The sequence below is a fragment of the Vidua chalybeata genome, chromosome 2 (genome assembly GCF_026979565.1).
Source record: "Vidua chalybeata isolate OUT-0048 chromosome 2, bVidCha1 merged haplotype, whole genome shotgun sequence".
NCBI lineage: Eukaryota > Metazoa > Chordata > Aves > Passeriformes > Viduidae > Vidua > Vidua chalybeata.
In genome coordinates this window covers 96,481,036-96,499,693 of record NC_071531.1, presented here as the reverse complement: position 1 = coordinate 96,499,693, position 18,658 = coordinate 96,481,036, and the positions used below count along the sequence as shown (strand labels likewise).

General features: G+C 39.0%; 1 protein-coding gene across 1 annotated transcript in view; it reads right to left on the bottom strand.

The window, feature by feature from the left end:
* The window catches only part of LOC128784530 (complement C4-like), a 41,169-nt gene that overhangs the window by 9,271 nt on the left and 13,240 nt on the right, over positions 1 to 18,658 (bottom strand). The window contains exons 14-33 of the mRNA XM_053936217.1: positions 17,429 to 17,578; positions 16,883 to 17,009; positions 16,441 to 16,512; positions 15,389 to 15,589; positions 14,442 to 14,553; positions 14,146 to 14,216; positions 13,114 to 13,253; positions 12,066 to 12,278; positions 10,774 to 10,825; positions 10,253 to 10,333; positions 8,991 to 9,194; positions 7,401 to 7,476; positions 6,814 to 6,970; positions 5,370 to 5,465; positions 4,874 to 5,042; positions 3,773 to 3,939; positions 3,163 to 3,321; positions 2,515 to 2,574; positions 1,968 to 2,061; positions 1,093 to 1,261 (exon numbers count right to left, since the gene is read on the bottom strand). Of these exons, the coding sequence (XP_053792192.1) occupies positions 1,093 to 1,261; positions 1,968 to 2,061; positions 2,515 to 2,574; positions 3,163 to 3,321; positions 3,773 to 3,939; positions 4,874 to 5,042; positions 5,370 to 5,465; positions 6,814 to 6,970; positions 7,401 to 7,476; positions 8,991 to 9,194; positions 10,253 to 10,333; positions 10,774 to 10,825; positions 12,066 to 12,278; positions 13,114 to 13,253; positions 14,146 to 14,216; positions 14,442 to 14,553; positions 15,389 to 15,589; positions 16,441 to 16,512; positions 16,883 to 17,009; positions 17,429 to 17,578 (2,570 nt within the window). The remainder of the gene's footprint in view (positions 1 to 1,092; positions 1,262 to 1,967; positions 2,062 to 2,514; positions 2,575 to 3,162; positions 3,322 to 3,772; positions 3,940 to 4,873; positions 5,043 to 5,369; positions 5,466 to 6,813; positions 6,971 to 7,400; positions 7,477 to 8,990; positions 9,195 to 10,252; positions 10,334 to 10,773; positions 10,826 to 12,065; positions 12,279 to 13,113; positions 13,254 to 14,145; positions 14,217 to 14,441; positions 14,554 to 15,388; positions 15,590 to 16,440; positions 16,513 to 16,882; positions 17,010 to 17,428; positions 17,579 to 18,658) is intronic.

Here is an 18,658-nt window from a genome sequence, read left to right as displayed (position 1 = left end):
ATTTCACCATCTCAAAATCAGGTAGTGGTGTCATGGCTGGAAAATGAAATTGTTCTGCACTCACATGGGGTGCCTTGACATGAGATATTTTACATACAATTAGTATGTAAAATATTCCATTCCATAAAGGATGCACCACAGTGTAGGGAAGAAGAATGGTGATGTAATTAATGCCTTCAGTTTTTCTCCCATGTCTTAGCCATAAGAAATTTCACATTATTGTCTAAGCCTCAGCCTAACACTCAGCAGAACAGTGATGCACAACAGTGGATCAGGTAGCTGATAAATGTTACATAGCAATTAATGGGGAAGATGATGCTTTGACCTGTACACAATTCATTGAATATGTGTTTAATGAAGGAGAGTAAACATTGGGAATTAGTGTAGCTTCAGCCCTCCCCTGCCATTGTTTGTGCCACTGTTTAAAAGAGGAGATAAAACGACTGTCTTCAAGGCTTTGACAAAAGTCAGAGGAAAACCAAAATTCTACTGGGGAGCAAAACCTGCTTCTTCCATCCTGCTCCTCTCTAGAAGGGAAACCCAGTATAGCCACAAATTCGTGCTTCTGAGACCAATGCCAGACTGTAAATGGGAGCAAAGACAGGTGTTTCACTGTTATGCTGAATACCTCTGCACTTACCAACTTCTTGTCACATCAGAATATCCCATCTCCTCTTCTCTCCTAGATAGTATTAGTCATCCTTTCTTTTTTTATGAGGCCAGAGTGTGACCACAAAGGAAGTAACAGCATCCCTCCAGAAAGTGATGGAACTCTGTAAATGTGCTACTACTACAGTCTAGCTGTATTGACCTTTTTTAATAAAATATTTATTTCAAATTTTTAGTCTGCCAAGTGCTTTAGTCTCCCCAAGAATTTGATGGGGAAGAATCAGCAGTGTACATTTACATAAACCATGTAAATAAATCTCATCTATTGTTTGGAAACCTTTTCTCCTGCCATGCGAGAGAGGCCACACTCACAGTGTATGCAGACTCACAGAAGATGACTAGGTTGGATACTGTGTTAGTGGATATGAAGAGGGTGACAAATGAGAATTACAAGCAAATGAAGAGCTGATCTTGCAGACCTACCTGACACAGACTTTGTATTGCAAGGATTCTGTTTTGCTGGGAGTTGTCAGATCCCTTTTTCTTCTGCTGCGGATATCAAACCAATCCATTTTAGACTGTGTCTCAAATGTGCTGTTTCCTCCTGTAGTCAAGTCCTCATAATCATCATCTTCATCAGAGTATTCAGCTTCTGGAGGTGAGAGGCATGGTCAGCCATGTACAGATTTGCCTGCAGTTTGACTCCTTTTGGTATAATGATAAATACCAGTGGGCAGTCATGCCATCACTGTGAGTTCACTGTATACAGTCTTTGTGTTTCAATTCATTCATAGTTAGAATTCTAGGGATAACTATAGGAAGAATAACTAACAAGCCTATCTAAGAGTGGGGTTTAGGCAATGCATAAATATTTAAAGGACAATCCCTCCCTCCAAAAGTTAACAATTCAAACAGAAAAAAATGATGCAGACACAGGCAGAGATGATGATGACTTCAGGAGATGCAAAACGCATTCTTGCTCATATGAAAGACCTATGACAGATCTGCCTCAAAGAATTTTAAACCCACATAGTAGGTCCCTTTTTAGCCAGGAACTGAGCAGGGCTTTCCCCTCGGTGAAGGGAGTTCACCTTCCCTTTCTCAAGAAGAGTTTCTAACAGTATCTGTGTAACTGTCAAGTACCTGCTGCACCTACAGTCACTCAAATGGTTGTTATACTATTTAGAATATGAATAACAAGCTAAATGAAACAATGACTGGGTAGAGTTCAGGGACTTCTCTTTTTCCTAGTTTCATTAATTTGTTCCCACTTTCCAAGCCTGGAAAGCTATGAAGTACCATTAGCAGCTGGCCAAATGTGTCACCTTTGAGACCCAGCCTCTGCCCTTTTCACTCACCAGAGTACTTAAGGCTCCCTTCCACTTCCACTGTCAAAATCAAATCATTGCAGGTGTTGTCCTTCAGCTCAGGTGACCAGTACATTTTTAATATCTAAGATGAACACACAAACAGCAATCCACTAAAAATATCATTTAAATGACAAGAAATTTACCCATTCAGGACTCCAACACATGATCATGGGACATGGGAGTGTGGAGAGAAAGACCAGTCCCCTCGTGGCACAGACTGGTCACAGAGGACTGAACAGAGAATTGCACAGGTCCCATGTGCAATTCACAAATGGTGTGGAACTCCTTTGAGATAACTCTTCATTCCCAAACACAAAGAGGTCTTTCAAACTCCAGCCACCTCTATCACCCTTGACATTTTATGAATTTAATAAAGACAGGAAAAATTGACAGCCCATAAGGCTTTAGGCCCCAAATTTTAGAATTTTGGAGGTAAAAACACAAAGGTTGAGGCCATGTCAAGTAAGTTTTCACTTTGGTTTCAAAAAGAGATTAAAGAAGACTCTGGACTCTGTATTTTGAATTTACAGCTTACACTCATTGTCCCATTTCCTTTGCCGTTCACAGATACTTCAAGTTTTCTCCCAAGTTCAAACTGCAAACCAAGGGAAAAGAAAATATATTTAGTTTGTGCTCAGCATTTGGTCTATTGTTTTCCTGACATCTTGACAGTCTTCTATGCCTTTACCCCCCAAACCTGGGTAGGGAAAACTATGGAAGGAATTATGAGACCTCATGTCTCAAGATTTTAAATGTACTGAGCTAATGAATCTTACTCTGCTGTTTTAGGGCCCAGTAGATGTATTTTACCAAATTCAGCCCCTCCTTTGTATCCTGGATTTCACATTTTCACAGTTCCAGGCACAGAGATGATCAGAATATTCTCCTTCCACCTCATTCCCTAGAAGGACTTAGGTTTCTGGATGCTCTTCACTTTTGGGAGAAATTCATGCCACCAAAGTCCTCAAGGCAGGAAAGCACCTCTAAAGTGTGCTGCTAAGCACCTGCTGGGTTTGGGTTTTTTTGACTTTAAAAAGATTTTGTTGTTTTACAGATCAAATTATTTAAAGGTATAATAAATCAGCAACATCATGGTAGCTTAACATGACAAAACCTATGCCAGAGGATTTGATTTCTCCTTCTTGAGGGAAAAAACCCTTTGAAACAACCAACGATTGTATACCTCTAGCTGTTTCTGAAATCCTTCATGGGCATCAGTCAGAACAATGCTGTAGTAATTTTGCCTTCCAGGTGTTCCCAGTCTGACAGTCAGGTCGGTGGAAGCAGTGTCCAGTGTCTGTATGCTGTATGCTGACAGAGCTTCTAAGGCCATCACTGTGTCCTAGGTGAGGAAGAAAAGCAGAAAATCTAGCAGTTATGCCAGGTAATTTCAACAACACGTCAGATGACATTATCAATCACCTTGAATTCTGTTTTATGCTTTTTGCTGCTTTGAAGTTCTCCTGAATTTGTCTGTCTGAATAGTCTCTCGCACAGACTATTCATTTAATTTCCCAGCTTCTTCTTATAGCACTAAAATTGTAAACACATTGGAGTCCTGACCTTTAGATTATCCTACTTCTTCATAAGGAAAAAGAATTTTCTTTGCTGACTTTTAACTATTGTATTTTGGCCCATTGCTAATTAACAATCCAAAATCTTTATTGCTTCATACACTAAAGAAGTTGAAAATTAACTGTTATGATCCTTTCAAATCTAAATGAAAAAGTATTTAGGGGGCTTCTACTTCCTTCCCTCCCCTCAAGACTCCCGCTGAACTGGTGGTCAGGCACCTGTGTAGAGCAGTACCCTCCGCCGTAGTTCCTTCTTTCTGTCAGCCACGTGGCAATAGGCCTTGCATATTCCATGTCTTCCAGGAGCAAGGTTTGAAGCAGGGCATAGGCAGTGCTTTCCACCGAGACTGCGTCGTTGCCATTTCCCCAGTAGCGCTGCTGCTTTGCTGCAAGAATAACTCAGTCCTGAATCCCCTTGGCAGAGACTTTTACCAAAAATCACTATTCTACACAGTGGATACTTCATGTCATGGCACTGTGGAACCACAAGACACAGATGCTGTTGTGAGAGCAACAAATCAGCCAGGGAGAAAGATAATGGAAAAGAAAACCCAGAATTTTATTTCTCCAACCCATGGGTCTAACGATCCCATTGTACAGCAATGTCCATCTGATGAAGTGGTAGCACTGTGTCTGATGGTCCCTCAGACATAATAGTATTAATTATGGCTACAAATCCAGCCTTGATTAAGGAGAAGCATATTCCCTACGCTTCAACTGGGGCTGTTGAACCGTACTGTTTTTACCAAATGCATTGGAAGGGATAACCAGGACAGTGGTGCAGCCACACAGGTGACTGACTCAGCAGTCACCACTGCCACACCCTGTGGGGGTCAGTGGAAACACCCATGGGGAGCTGGGACAAAGCACTCAGAACTGGTGGGGGGCTTTGAAAGAAGGTGGGCTGGATTACAAATCTAGTCTGGACTACTCCTGTATGTTGCTATTTTTTCATATGAAGTTTCTTCTTTCTCATTTGGCTTGGACTTCTTTTTCTTCCCAAGGGAAGGAGAAAAAAATAAATGAATATTTACTGTAGTTTTGATCCACTTTCAAAATCAGAGAAGGTTATGATCCACGCTTCACTAGCTGTCACTTTATAGTGATATTAATTATTAAAATTACATATTAAAATGTCAAATATTAAAATATTTAATTATGCAATTTAAATAATTAAATATATTACGTATATACATATACAGTTGTATAAAATTAATTTTTCTTAATTTACTTCAAATTGTTTTGTTCATATAAGTGTGCTCAGAATGTTTCCTTAGGAAAAGTGCTTTTTAAAGGGATTTTTAAGAATGTTACCAGTACCTTCATCAAAAGAAGAACAGTCCCTAAATTTTTCTTTCACAAACTGAGCTTCTTGACTATCAGACTGCACAAGTGTCAGAGCATAAGCAGTGATGACTATAGAATAGCAGTCAGTATTTCTTGAAAATTGATTTTTCATGTAAGCCACTGCTCCTGTAATCACTCGTGCCTGTGAAAACAGAATGGATCCATTTGTAAAGATCACTGAGACCTGCTAACTGTTGCTTCTGGCACTAGGAAAATACTACTTGGAAATTAGAATACTTCCCTGTAGTAATTTTTAAGACAATTATAACAATATTTGCTTAGCAATTAAAGCCATTGATGATGGAGCGTGTAGCTCAAAACACCTTGCTGTATAATAGGCCACGACATCTTTTCCTATCCACCACAGATGTAAGCAGATTTTAAACCCCATTTGCAATTCTCCAAGAGATGGTAGTGTGGATATGCCATTGTGCAATAGACTGCAGACTTAAAGAGCCAGGCTTCCTACCACATCAGGTGATGGGTAGACACGTAGGGTCTGCTGCAATGCTATGGTTACAAAGGCTGTCATAGCCAAATCGTCTTCTGCTGACTTAATGCCACCCTGAAAGATGAAATATGAAAAGGAAAAGTTAAATGTGCATGCATATGTTTATGATTAAATCTAGACAATTACTTTCCATGGAGTCAAGGATTTTCTATGCAAACCCTCTGATCATGTACTATGTAGCTATTGCCTTAAATTTTTCTCAATAATATGTGTCCATCTAAAGTATATCTTCTATGGTGGCAGCATTAAAGGTTGCATTGAACAGTGTAAGTGATCAGGAACCCACCACGTGAAACCAGCTGATAATCAAATATTTAGTTATTTATCTTAGAGCTAAAAACCTCTAATTTCTCATTGAAACATTCATAGTTTCAGTTTTGAGTCACTAGGAGGGTGGGGTTGTTTTCATTTCTGTGCTACTCTCTACACACTAAAGAACCCTCTACCTTGCAGACAGAACTCTCTCGTAAAGGTATTTATACACCAATACTACATCATTTCTTATCCCTCTTCTTGATAAAGTAAGCACTGTGATCTCATTAACTTTTTTTCCCCCTGAAAGCTCTTGAAGTATATGTAAGATAGAAGATTATCTCAGCTTGAACACAGGTCAAAAAACCCAAAACCCTTTGACCAGTCCTTTAGCTACTATTTTCTTTTTCCCCAACAGTGTTACATCAACTGAAACTAGCTTTGGGGGTGAAAGTCTCACTAGTTATTTGACAGAGATCATTAAAAATATTAATATATGTTTTTTCATATATACATGGTTGCTACATTGCATTTTCAATGAGTTTTGGAAGATGCACATTACTTTCCTAGACTAAATTCATGGACAGTATAATAATTTTGTGTTTCTGGACAATTATAGAGGTTATGTAGACCAAGATATGCAACTGGAAATTGTGATTAAGTGTAAACATTTTCTTTTTTTCACCATGGCCATGGTGAAATACTGAAACAGCTTACCCAGACATACTGGGACGTATTCAAGACACAGCTGGACGTGACCTTGTACAATCTGATCTAACTAGAAGTGCTTTGAGCAGCATTTGGACTAGATGAGCTCTGGATGCCCCTTCAAAAGAAAGTTATAATTCTACACTCTATTGCCTTTGGCAATAAAAGGCTTACATTTTTACCAAATAATATTTTAAGTGCTCGATAGGCATAGCTGAAAAAAGTATCTAAGACTGTATAAAAAGGTAAAGTGAAGTGCTAGCTATGCATCTGACATAACAGACATCTTTACAAAATAATTTTACATTACAGATTTTTGTACTTACGTTACAGATTTATTCTCTTTAGATACATTTCTTGTTATTTAACAATTCACAGCATCCCTTTCAATCCCTGAAAGCCCTAAATGCACAACAAATTATTCTAACTATGGATGACCTACCTGCATTTCCCTGTCCATTACAGGGTGGTGGTCATGGAATGAACCATCTGCCTGCTGTTGATTAACCAAGTAGGAAATTGAGTTGCTTATGTGACTGTCTTGGATGCTGAAGTATTCTCTGCTCCTTGTGAGCACTTTAACAATGAATGCAGTTAACCTGCACAAAAGAAAATTTTCCAAACTTGTGCTGAGAGATATTTATAGAAGACTGTATTGACAGGAAGAAAAACATACTAATTTTATGCACAAACTCATATTCAGCACAGTGCACTCACTGGAACCTAGCGAGTTAATGTTCAACATCGGCTTGAATATTTCTACTCTGTGGCAAATGCAAAATAATCAGTGGTTCAGTATAAATCTCCTTCACCAAGGACTTAATACAGTCAGAGAATTTGGTGGCTGATTATTCATGACAAAAGTACATAGGCAACCACCAGATTTTCAAAATCCATCACCAAAGAAAAGCTTCTGATGCATCAAATGATAATAGAGGTAAATTGAAAAAAAAAAAAAAAAAAAAGCCCAACCAAATAAACAAAAATAAAACTCCAAAAACAAAATCCCAGGAAAAGAAAATAACTTACCATACACTACTGGGGGTTGTTCTAAATGCTCCATAGGACCCATCCTCCTTCTGAAACTCAAGCACTCTAATGTAACCTGCAAGAACAGGACAGTATGTAACTGTTCAAAGAACATCCATATTTATTGGATATTTTCCTACATCATTTGTATTATAATGGACATGTTTTGTATTGACTGGTGGAAGAGTTCATGGAGGTGTTCAGTGGGGCATTAAGGAGGAAATTACTGGGTCAGCAGAATTTGACACAGAAAAATCACTAGGCTTAGAAGGTCCTCTGCCTTGTTTGACTTAATTGAGCCAAGAAAATAACCTAAAAATTACAGATACCTACGGTTATAAAACATTGTATGTGTCGTGAATATTGGGAAATTGTTTCCCATTATTGACAGCTTTTCAAGCTGTTGATTTTATGGTGCATTGAATCAAAAAGTATACAAAACATCATCTGTTGGGTCGGACAAAGTCTTAGAAAAATCATGACTCGTGGCTTCTGATCTTGACTGCTATTATTTTGACAAAGTCTGTATTGTAGCCACATAATGAATTTTTTACACTGGAGAACTTCAATAAGAATCAATAAAAGCATAATGTAGGCACTAAATGATGCTGATAATACTAAATACTTGTTAGCAGGATCTCATGTCACTTTTGGCAGGCTTGATAAATAGGCAAAGATCTCCATGCAGCAACTGCTAGCATGCTTTTAATTTATAATTTAATTTTTTATACACTTATTTTTTCATTGATGAAATGTGTTTATCATATCTGAAGATCACAATGACAAGTGCATTTTACTGCTTTATGCCATAAGCACACCACTATATTTAGAAAGATCAGCTGTACCTTCTCCAATACTGACAATTCCCTGTGTTAATTCCTGTGAGCTGGAACATTTTCACATACTGTGGAAATGTGATCCTGGCTTTGCTGTACATTTAATACCAGCTTTGGATCACATCTTGGAGTGGAGTCTTCCAGAAGCAGAATTGCAGATGTCCTCTCCCTAAGGAAACTCCCTCCCTGGCTTGGCCCAAGGCTGCTGAAGTCCTTCTATCTTATGTAATGATGAATACAGGAGTGGGCAAGGGAAGGTGTCAATATCATGATTAGCATTGGGAATTTCCTTTGTCAACTTCTGTTGACAGCCACAGACAGAGATGTCTACATCCCAGCTGGCTTATTCTAAGCAGTGTCTGTGAACCATAGGGAGAAATAAGCATTTTTAGGATGTGATTCATTTGGAGGCAATGAACAACTGGCCTTTGCTATCCATTTAGTTTGAAAGGAATTTTCATTGATCAGCTCAGATTTTATTTTCCACTTCTAAATTAGGCAAGAGAGAGAATGGACTGTCAATGTCAACACCATCCAGTGCCAGATGCTGATAATTAGTGTCCTCCTCACATGTTCTGTCCCTCATGTGTCATATCTGTCTGCAGACTGCCAGGGGCATTTCTGTGAAGCTGTGGTAAGACAGTGGGCACTCCTTCAGGAGGCAGCTGCAGCCAGTGTGCAGTGCAAACGGATAACAAGGATCCCTTCCTTTGGCTTCTGGTTGGTTTGCCTTGCTTTCTTTTTTTCTGCTTACCTTTTTCAATCATACTGATGGCTTCCTGCTTCAGCTCGGGGTTAAAGTTCACCCACTGCTCGCTGGCATCCAGGTACTCAATGGCGTAGACTGCAGGGGCCATTTTCACCATCGTTTGCTCTGCACAGCCTGTGGGCAGCTGAATCAGCTTCTCAACTCCACTGAGACTCAGACAGTTTTCAACAGACTGATCCATAATGTTCCCTGTTGTAAAAAATACAAGCTGTAGTATGTATCTTATTTTAAACTGTAAATATGAAGAAAGGTGATCCTAACTACAGGTTGATATTCCAGCATGGCCTGATACTCCTCACTGCTCAACACTGTTCTTAGCTACCTGAGACTTCATAAAGCTCTTTGAAGAAGGGCAAGGATGAGGTGCCAGGCCCCGTGAAAGCTGGAGAAAGGAGGCTGGCACAGTTAAGGAATATGAAGGAGAAAGAGTCCTCAGACTACTGGAGGCAGGGAATAAACGAAGGGGGAAAGACTTGTCTATCAGGTTTGGGCTGGAAAAATCTTGTCAAACCAGCCCTGATCCTCCCACAGAAGGATAAAAAGATTGTGCATTAATCATGACAAATATTTTATGTGATTTTATTTTTCTCTGTGCAATTTTATAACTTCACAAATTCAATGATCCCTTTATTTTAGAACACAGATTTGAAATGGAGGCCAATACCTTTTGTGTCACAAATGCATTATTTTACATTTCTGGGGGGCAGGGGGAGAAATACTTATCACTAATAAAAGTAGTTGCTAATGGATGTTTTAAAATATGCATGCATGAGTATATATATATATATATATATATATACATACAACTATATTTGATTAAATGAATATATGAACATATTTCCTCTTTGGAAATACAGAACTCTCCAGAACCTATACATCAGAGTCTGGCATCCTTATTTCTGGAATCCAAGGCAGATTTCTACAGCCCTGCATGAAGTTTTTAGAGAAGATGAGCTCTTCACTTCACATCTGGCTTTCCCATAATGTTAGTCCCAGCACAGTGAGGAAAGATGGATCTCATAAAGCTATTACACTCACTACAAGTAAGAAGGAGTAGTTAGAAAGAGGAACAGGTACTGCCTCAACCCTGGGGATGTTTTTTTTATGACCATGTAGCACAGACCATTTGAGTCATAACAGAAAAAACAGGAGAGAGAATGGAGTCTTTCCATGCAGGAATGAGCAGCACAGAGAGACCTGTCCCTTGTCACCTATGAAGAAGTTGTTGACAAAAAAATTCCATTTACCTTTCAGGCTAACTAACACGTGGCTATCAGAACCCGGTACCATATTAGATGGTCTGTTCAGGTCAACTGTATGGGACTTCACTGTAAATAAATGAATATATTAAAAAAAAAAAAAAAGATATCTACATCAAGACTTTGAAAACATAAACAACATCCTGTAATTTTAGAAAAAATATATTTCTTATAGTGATTTAATTTTCAATCTTTAGCAATATTTTACACTTGAAAAAAACCTTGTTTTTAATACCTTTTAAGACCCATTAGTGAATTAAATAGATACCCAGTTAATATATAAAGAATGATACCTTGAAAAACAAAAGTAAACTAAATCAATTATAAACATTTAGAATTTTTTTTTCCTTTCACGAGTCTTTTTCTATGTATTGGATGGAGAGATTTCTGACAAGTTCTGGTTAACCAAAGGAACATCTGTGCATTAAGGAGTATTCCGCTGCACCCATAATCCACTCCTCATTCTTACTCTAAACCTCATCCGTATCTAACCATTTTGGGTAACTTACGGCCACTGTTAATGCAAATGGTCTCTTCTTCTCTCTGTAAAACACCTTCAGCCTGCACAGTTAAAGAAAGAAAAGTCAAAACGTTTGCAAGCACTCACAACTGAAATTAAGCTGCAAGAAACCAGTGAGGTCCACCCAAGCACTAGGCCAACACGTGGCACAAATAAGTGATTTTGAAGGGCGATTTCTCTCTAGGTAAAACTCAACCTCCAAATCAGAATTTCAGTTTCCCAGCTGAAATCCTGATAAACTTTGCTGAATATTTTGTGTTACTATTGAGACATTTCTCTAAATGAAATTCCTTTACCCAAAACCAACTTCCAAAAATGAAACTTCAAACTTTATTCTCAGCTTTGTGACCTATCAAGTTCACAGAAGGTCTCATTTTTGTAAACCTCTCATGCATGAAATCCATGAAATTCTGAGTACATCTTGGGTGTAAGACTTAAACATGTTTTCCTTCTGATTCCTCACACCCCTCTTCCTACAGTTTCAGTTTTAATAAAGCTATTTTTATAGCTACTTCTAGTGTTTTGGTGTAACACTGAACTCTGAGACTGTGTCTATATCTACAAAAGTTATAGCCTTTAACAACAGCAGGTACCCAGCATCCTGTGCCTTATTCTTACCTACATGGTAATACCTGACATCAGGAATGCAAGGATTCATATTTTGCACTTTTTGTGTGGATGGAAAAAAGCCCTCCATGGATTACTTAGGTATTGTAATGAGTCTGTGTTGGCACTTGAAAAGTAATTTTTTTCTAAAAGGCTCCTCCTTTTTATAATTTTGAAAGAGATATAAGGTATTAAATAATCAATGCAGTATCTCTGTTAGCATGTTTTTACCTATGTAATTGTTAAGAGTGAAGATTGATCCATTGACCAGAAGGAATAAATAGGGTTTAATTTATTACCAGCAGAGAGCATTTCCTTCTTAAAAGTTTGCTAGATGGACATCTTCAGTCTTGGCTTCTCAAGGAAAAAAGAATTTTCATACATGTTGATGAAGCAGGGAGAAGTTAAGGATTCTAAGACAGGCACCTGCTGAAGAATTTGTTGCTGTGTCATGGGTAAAGGATGTTCATTGCCATAGAGAACAAACCTTTCCATATACAACACACACAGAGGCTTAATTTTTGTCCCTCAGTCCTTGCTAAAAAATGGATTTCCTGGGTTGCTTCCAGCTTTATGTTTGTACCATTCCACTCCCTCCACAAGAGCTCCACACGTAGTGAATGTCGCATTTGAGGACAATTTGTGAAGTGCCTGCCCTCAATTAGTTATACATACCACAACTTTGAGATTCTTCCTAATGCTATCACTGTGCCCAGAATCCTGGTCGAAAGCGATAATGGTGATTGGGATTTCTCCCACAGTCAGAGGGACGACTGAGAAGAAGGCTGGTGTTGCCGAGTTCCCCTTAGCCAGCAGTGGCAGCTGCACAGCCTTCGCCGTCGTCTCTGCGGTGCACAGCCCCTTCACTGCCTCCATCTTCACTATCACCTGTGGGGACAAGGCAATGCCCCAGAGCAGTTCTGGTGCAACACTGCACTGGAAAATACCTCTGGATGCCCCTTCCAATGTAAATTGTTCTGTGGCACCATGGTCTGTTAATATTCAGCTATATTGATTAGGGTTCTGAAGGTAAATCAGCTAACATTTCTTCCTTACACTAAAATCGAAACAGAGTTTTGGCCTCTCCCTGAACCACAGTGAAGTAAGAAGGACAGTGCATTTTTATACATCCCAGCTCTACACAATTCAATGCCGTTCAAAGGATGCTAGTTGAACAGCTGGTTAGGAGATAGGAAGAAGTGAAAAAAGAGTACCAGCCTTAGGACGATGGAGGCCCTAAGCCCAGTGACAACTGTGGCCATATGCAGGACTGCATAGCAGTCACATGAAGAGAAAAATTGGCCCTGTGTTGTATGCTCAATGAGTTTTGTGGCTAACATTGTATGGTGGGCTCATACTCATTTACTATTTACTCATTTACTATCTTGTGTACCTTGTGAAGTGTTAGAGAGTGTCAGTGTCAGCACTGGGTATTGTCCAGATCAGAAGGCAGCAAAAAGGGAACAGATTGCTTCAATGAAGGGGAAGAAGTACCCACAGACAAAGGATATGTCTATGAAACATGGTGAATGAAATCTGCTTTATATGATAAGCTTGATTACCAAGTAGAACTGGATACTTGGGAAAGCTTTCAAGATAAGAGCACTGTGTCTGGGCTGTAGGGGAGCACTAAGGGTGGCCAGGTCATTCCCATTAAATCATTACAAAACTATAGATCTAGCTAGCTAGGCATGCAAGGTACAGCAGTTGTTGGTAACACTACCTGGAGATCATTGGGCAGGTAGTTGTAAACCACTGCTTTTATTTCCAGTTGCTCGTGTCGTCTGACTGAGTACGGTAATCTCAGGGACACAAAAAAGTCTTTGAAAACTGCAAAGGTGTGGGGATCAGCCACACAGAAACCTGGGGTGAGAAAAAGGAAAACAGCTAGAATCGAGAATTGCACACTTAACATCAGCTGATAAGAAGTTAAATGTCAAATCAAAAATAGTGCCTGGGCTCCCCTGAGCAGGCGAAGAAAACAGGCATATTCAGAACTCATTTAAACTCATCTGCACTAGAGACCTATTCTCCAGTTTGCCCCCTGGAGTCACTTCCATGGTTTTTGATAGCTAAAACTTGGTAGGAGGATTTGTATGTTTTGTGAGTGAAATGTGGCCCAGTTTTCCTCCCCTTTCAAAGGGGAGTGGGCAGTACAGTATAGACCCTTTGTCCATCCTGTGTAGTTCTCATCAACTCCTAGGAGCTCCCAGGGGGCAGTACATGGGAACCTGGGCTCTCTGGTGTCCAGCCCTTGCTGGTCCTTTGCTGGTTTCTATGGTGCTCTTTTCTGCCATAGAGGCCACAGATGTTCATGCTTTGATGGCCAGAACCTGGTCCCAGAATTATTCAAAGAAAAGTGGTGTTACTGCTCCTACCTCTCATGTGGCTTCCTGGCCATGTGGAAGCTAAAATGAGGTGGTTTAAAGAGTGGAAAGAATAAATGACAATTTTGATTGTATGACCCATCATCCTTGAGACCCTACTTCATGCTGCTTTTATAAATATATACCTTAACTTCTAGTTGGGCTTTAACATGGCATAAAAGAGAGAAGTAGCTATTATGATCAAAACACAGTGTTTTTTCACAGAATCACAGAATGACTAGGTTGGAAGAGACCTTCAAGATCATCAAGTAAAACAGTACAGACTGTTTTATTCTGTCAACATAATATTGTATCTCTCTTTTAAAAAATACACATCCTCTATTCATCCATAAACAAAGAAACAAACAAAAAATACTCAATACTTATACCTTTTTCAGGAGATATACTTATTGCCTGAACTTCCCAGGTAGTTATAGAGTCAGGAGCGAAGTTTTTTACACTAAAAACACAAAATAAAATATATTAGAAGGCATGCATAAAATGTAGACATTGTCATTTAATAAAGTTTGAGTATTTAAAGAGAAAAACATATTCCCTCAGTTGTGGAGACAAAGTACTTGCAATATTCTGAAGTCCTCTGCATCAGATACTACTTAAAGCTGATATTTATAGACATTTGAGAGTACAAATTTAAACATATTCAGCTAGTCAGGCAACACAGTACCTGTGCTTTCCAGGGCCTTCCACTTCTTCAAGACTCCACCACCAGCTCTCAGGAAAATAACTGCGCAAGCTGACAGAGGTTTCATCAAACAATTCTTCATGTTCATTGTATTCTGCAAAACAGGAGTGAGGTTTCTTTTTGGAAGTCTTCAGCTGCTGACTTATACTGTCTTGCAGAGAGTCAACTTGTAAGAGCACAAAAATGCTCTGAATGAGAAGATTTCATCTAGGTTTCATCTTATACATTAAAGAAAAATGTTGAAAAAAAAAAAAAAGAAGCAATGACATAGCTTTTCCCTGAACAAAGAAATAGTCCCTCTTTTCAACTTCAATAATTATATGCTACTAAATGAGAAATCAGTACCCTGTAGTAAGGCTAGCAAAGATGTTCGCAGTGTCCCATACTTGGTGACAGACAGGGGAAATCTGTGACAAATGGTAGCACAAATTACACTCAGAATGAGATCATTTTAGATGCAAAGTTTTGTGGTTTTTTTTTTTTTTTTTGTTTTTTTTTTTTTTGTTTTTTTTTGTTTGTTTTGTTTGTTTTTGTAATATAATAGTAGTACCACTAATTAAAGAGGCTTAAATCTGAGACCACTTGGAGCCCTGAATGCAGACAACCACCCCCTTCTCTGCTCTGCTGTCTGTAGCCTTTCTGGGGTGTGGGCAGGGGCCATCAGTTCCTCTGTAAGACTGGAGGGGCCAGCAGTGGCTGAAGTGATTTCTGCCTTTTTTCACCCCAAGAAGTTATCCCGTCCCACTCCCACCTCCCCACTGTGCAGGTGTGAAAATGCAATGCTGTGTGGCTGCTGCACTGTACCAGGGCTCTCTGAAATGCTGATGCGAAAACTTCCTCCCCAGCCCCACAGCACTAAAACCCCTTGACCCTCCCCAGCCACCACAAGAAGGGGGAAAGTGGCAGAGCTGTATGCCACTGCTCTTTACGTCGTGCCAAGCCCACTCTGTTCCTCTGCTTCGCCTGCTTCCTGAGGGCTGTGGCTTTCTCACAGCAGTCCTGGAAGGCATTCCTGCATTCCTGGGAGCCAGACACCTTTGCAAGCCTTTTTGCACAAGAAAACCTCATGGGATTTAATTTCATTCCATCTTGGCAGCATTTTAGTAGAGCAGTGTTTTGGTATCTGCTGGCTGCAACAGAATTAAAGCCCAGAATTAGTGCTGTGTACGTAGAAATCGGTGTAAAGGTGTTCATTGTGCTCATTCCTGTCATTCTTTGCCATTAACATCAGTTTCTACTGCAAAGCCAAGCTTCAGCCTGGGACCCTGCAAACAGTCCATCCTAAAAACAGTCCACAAACACAGGAGGAAATCATAGGCTCTATGGCATCCTAGACATTCTGTTCTAAGCCCTCTCTTCCCAGTCAGACTGAATTAAAAGTTGAATCCTCTTTGCAGGCTGGAATTCTCAATAGAAATAGCAATATCAATGTTCTCTTTCTCAGAGTCTGATTTCAAAAGAAAGAAAGAATCAAACTCCAAGCCTTCATGTCTTCTGGCAAGAAATTGAGAAAAAGAAATTGCACAAATCGACAATTTATACCAAATGCTATACTCTTCTCTTAATTGAAGCACAAAGTACCAAAGTTGGCACAACTTCAAAGCAGAATGTCAAGGAAAAAAAAAAGGATTTATAAAACATCTTCTGACCATACAAATGATTTTGAAAACCTCAAAGTTGTGACTGCTGACATGACATGTTATCTACTAGAAGTGCTTTGCATTTGGGATTATAAAGCAGTGAACTAGTTTGCATTTATAAGCATTATTTGGTTTTGGGTTTTGAGCTGTGCTGATGAATGATGCATCATGCAGCATAGTACATACATTTGTGCTAAGTTATGTCATATAATGCAAGAACTAGAACTAAGTCTACCTTGGCTTCCTTCACTATGCCATCACTTCTTGCCTCCTAGATCCCAGACACATCCCTTTGCCTCCCCCTGCTAAGATTTTCAGGCCACCCAGAGGAGCAGACATACCGATTCCTGACATTTTTTTCTGAAAATCCAAAGATCTCTTCTGCCTTCTGGTGCCCTGGTGGCATTTGTATCCTGGGAAGGCAAAACAGAAGTGCTTGGTCACGATGATATGACAGGAACAGCCTGATCATTCACATCATTCATGAAGACCTGTCTTAGGACCCATCTCATTGACAGAAGACCCACAATTTGAGGGAGAGTCCCACAGATCTTCCAGCCTAGCCAACTGCTGCCTGCCCCAGCTGAGGTGGTCAGCAAAGGACCAGCACCCACCATCTGAGATATCCGAGCTGCCAGCATCTGGTGGAAGAGCAGAAGAAGAAAAATCCAAAGGCAAAGGAGATTTTACAGCATAAGAGTAAAAATGTTTCTGATTTTTTGAGCATTGTCCTCAGATCTATAGTGGTTTTACGCAAATTTCTAAAGGGCAGATTGCACTTACCTTCCCGAATGCTGGATTGAATCGTGTCTGATATAAAAGCCAGACCAACATCAGTAAAAACTTGAATGCTATTTGTGCCACCACCCACAGAACAGCCAAGATCATAGGAATTCATAGCATTAAATACCTGCCAAATAAAATGGCACAGGTGTATAATACATGCTTGTAAAGAGTTTACATATGTATCAGAAAAATTCTTGTAGCCTTTGGTTCACTGAAGCAAGACAAACTGGTGGTGCAAGCTGCATTTGGAAGCAGATTAAAGTTGAGGGATGTTTTAGTTAGGGAGCACTTTCAAGCCATGCTTTTTTAAATTTACAAAGTTGTCTGCCATAAGATGGAAATCCCCATCTTAAATACACCACTCATCTTAAACATGCAATTAATCTTAAATAGATCCTAAATTGCAAAAGAAAAAAACATTTTCAAGTTTAGCAAAGTGTTGTCTAAGCAATTAATAGCCATTAATTACATTTTGATCCTCTCATTAGTCATGGAAAAATTTGCTTGACTAGTAGATGTGATATTTTCTTACAAATATCTTACCTTTTTGGCTGTAAGCTTATTTTTCTTATTCAAAATAAAAACTGCTTTATCAACCACAGCTAGGGCAACTTTTCCCGCATGGTCCATTTCAACCTGTAAATTGACCTGGTCTGTTGGTTCATACGTGTCTTGTTCTGTTCTCACTTTAATCTAAATTGAAAAGATTGAAACAGAAGTATCATATTTGTTAATGAAAAGTGAAGACTCTTTGGGCCAGGAATACTGCCAGCTGTGACTGTCAGCAGTCAGAGGCTGGGACATGGCCCTGTTTTGTGATCACAGGAGTTTTTGCCAGTGATCCTGTGTTTTGGAACACATAGGTGCAGATATTTCGCACTGGAGGAAATCATGGGGAACTGAAAGATGTGTCTTGCAGAATACTGGATGTTGACTTTCAATTACATTTAAGCACTAAGGGAAATTTAAAGTTTGTGTTAGGGGTTTGTGGAACTGAGGTCTTCAATATAATTTTGTTATTTTCCAGTGGAAAAAAAAGTTACCATGAAAGACATGGTACAGTGTCCTTGTCATTACATGGTAATTAACCAACTTAAACCAGTCTGTAATAATATTTCCTGCTTTTTATCATACACTTGAAATTTTTAGCACAACTGAGCAAACACAGATTTGGTTCTGATGTACACATTTCTATGGTTTAAAGAAGAAGTAGCCATGGTGATTATGAAATAATATTAATTATTACTAGAAATGCCTGTGAACATTATTTTTGTATAAATGAAGGATTGGTTTGTCTGTTGGAGATGGATGATTTTTTCTTGAAAACTTTTTTCCCCTGTGGAATATCATATGCTTTTTCCAAAACAAACATTTTCAGTGGAAAAATATTTTTAGACACCTGACAATTTTCTTCAATTGGGTTTCATGCTATTGGGAGAAATTCCTGTGTCTTCATTTTTTTTTCATTTTACCTTATGGTCCCAAAATGAGGAGGAAGAAGAGGAGAAGGAAGATGAAAGAAAGACTCCCATTTTGTCTACACTTCATTTTCTAATGTAAACTGTTCTTTTTAAAAGCTTTTGAAGTGCTACCAAAACTCAGAAAATTACTTTTATCAGAAATTTAAAAGCTTGAGAAATTAGTTCAAATTCATAATTTTTCCCAATAAATGGCTTCATTTTCTTTTGTGCAACACACATCACTACAAAAAGAGAAAGTTACAAAGAGATTCTTCCCCCTCAACAATTCTATCAGTGTTTTCTTGTCGATTTC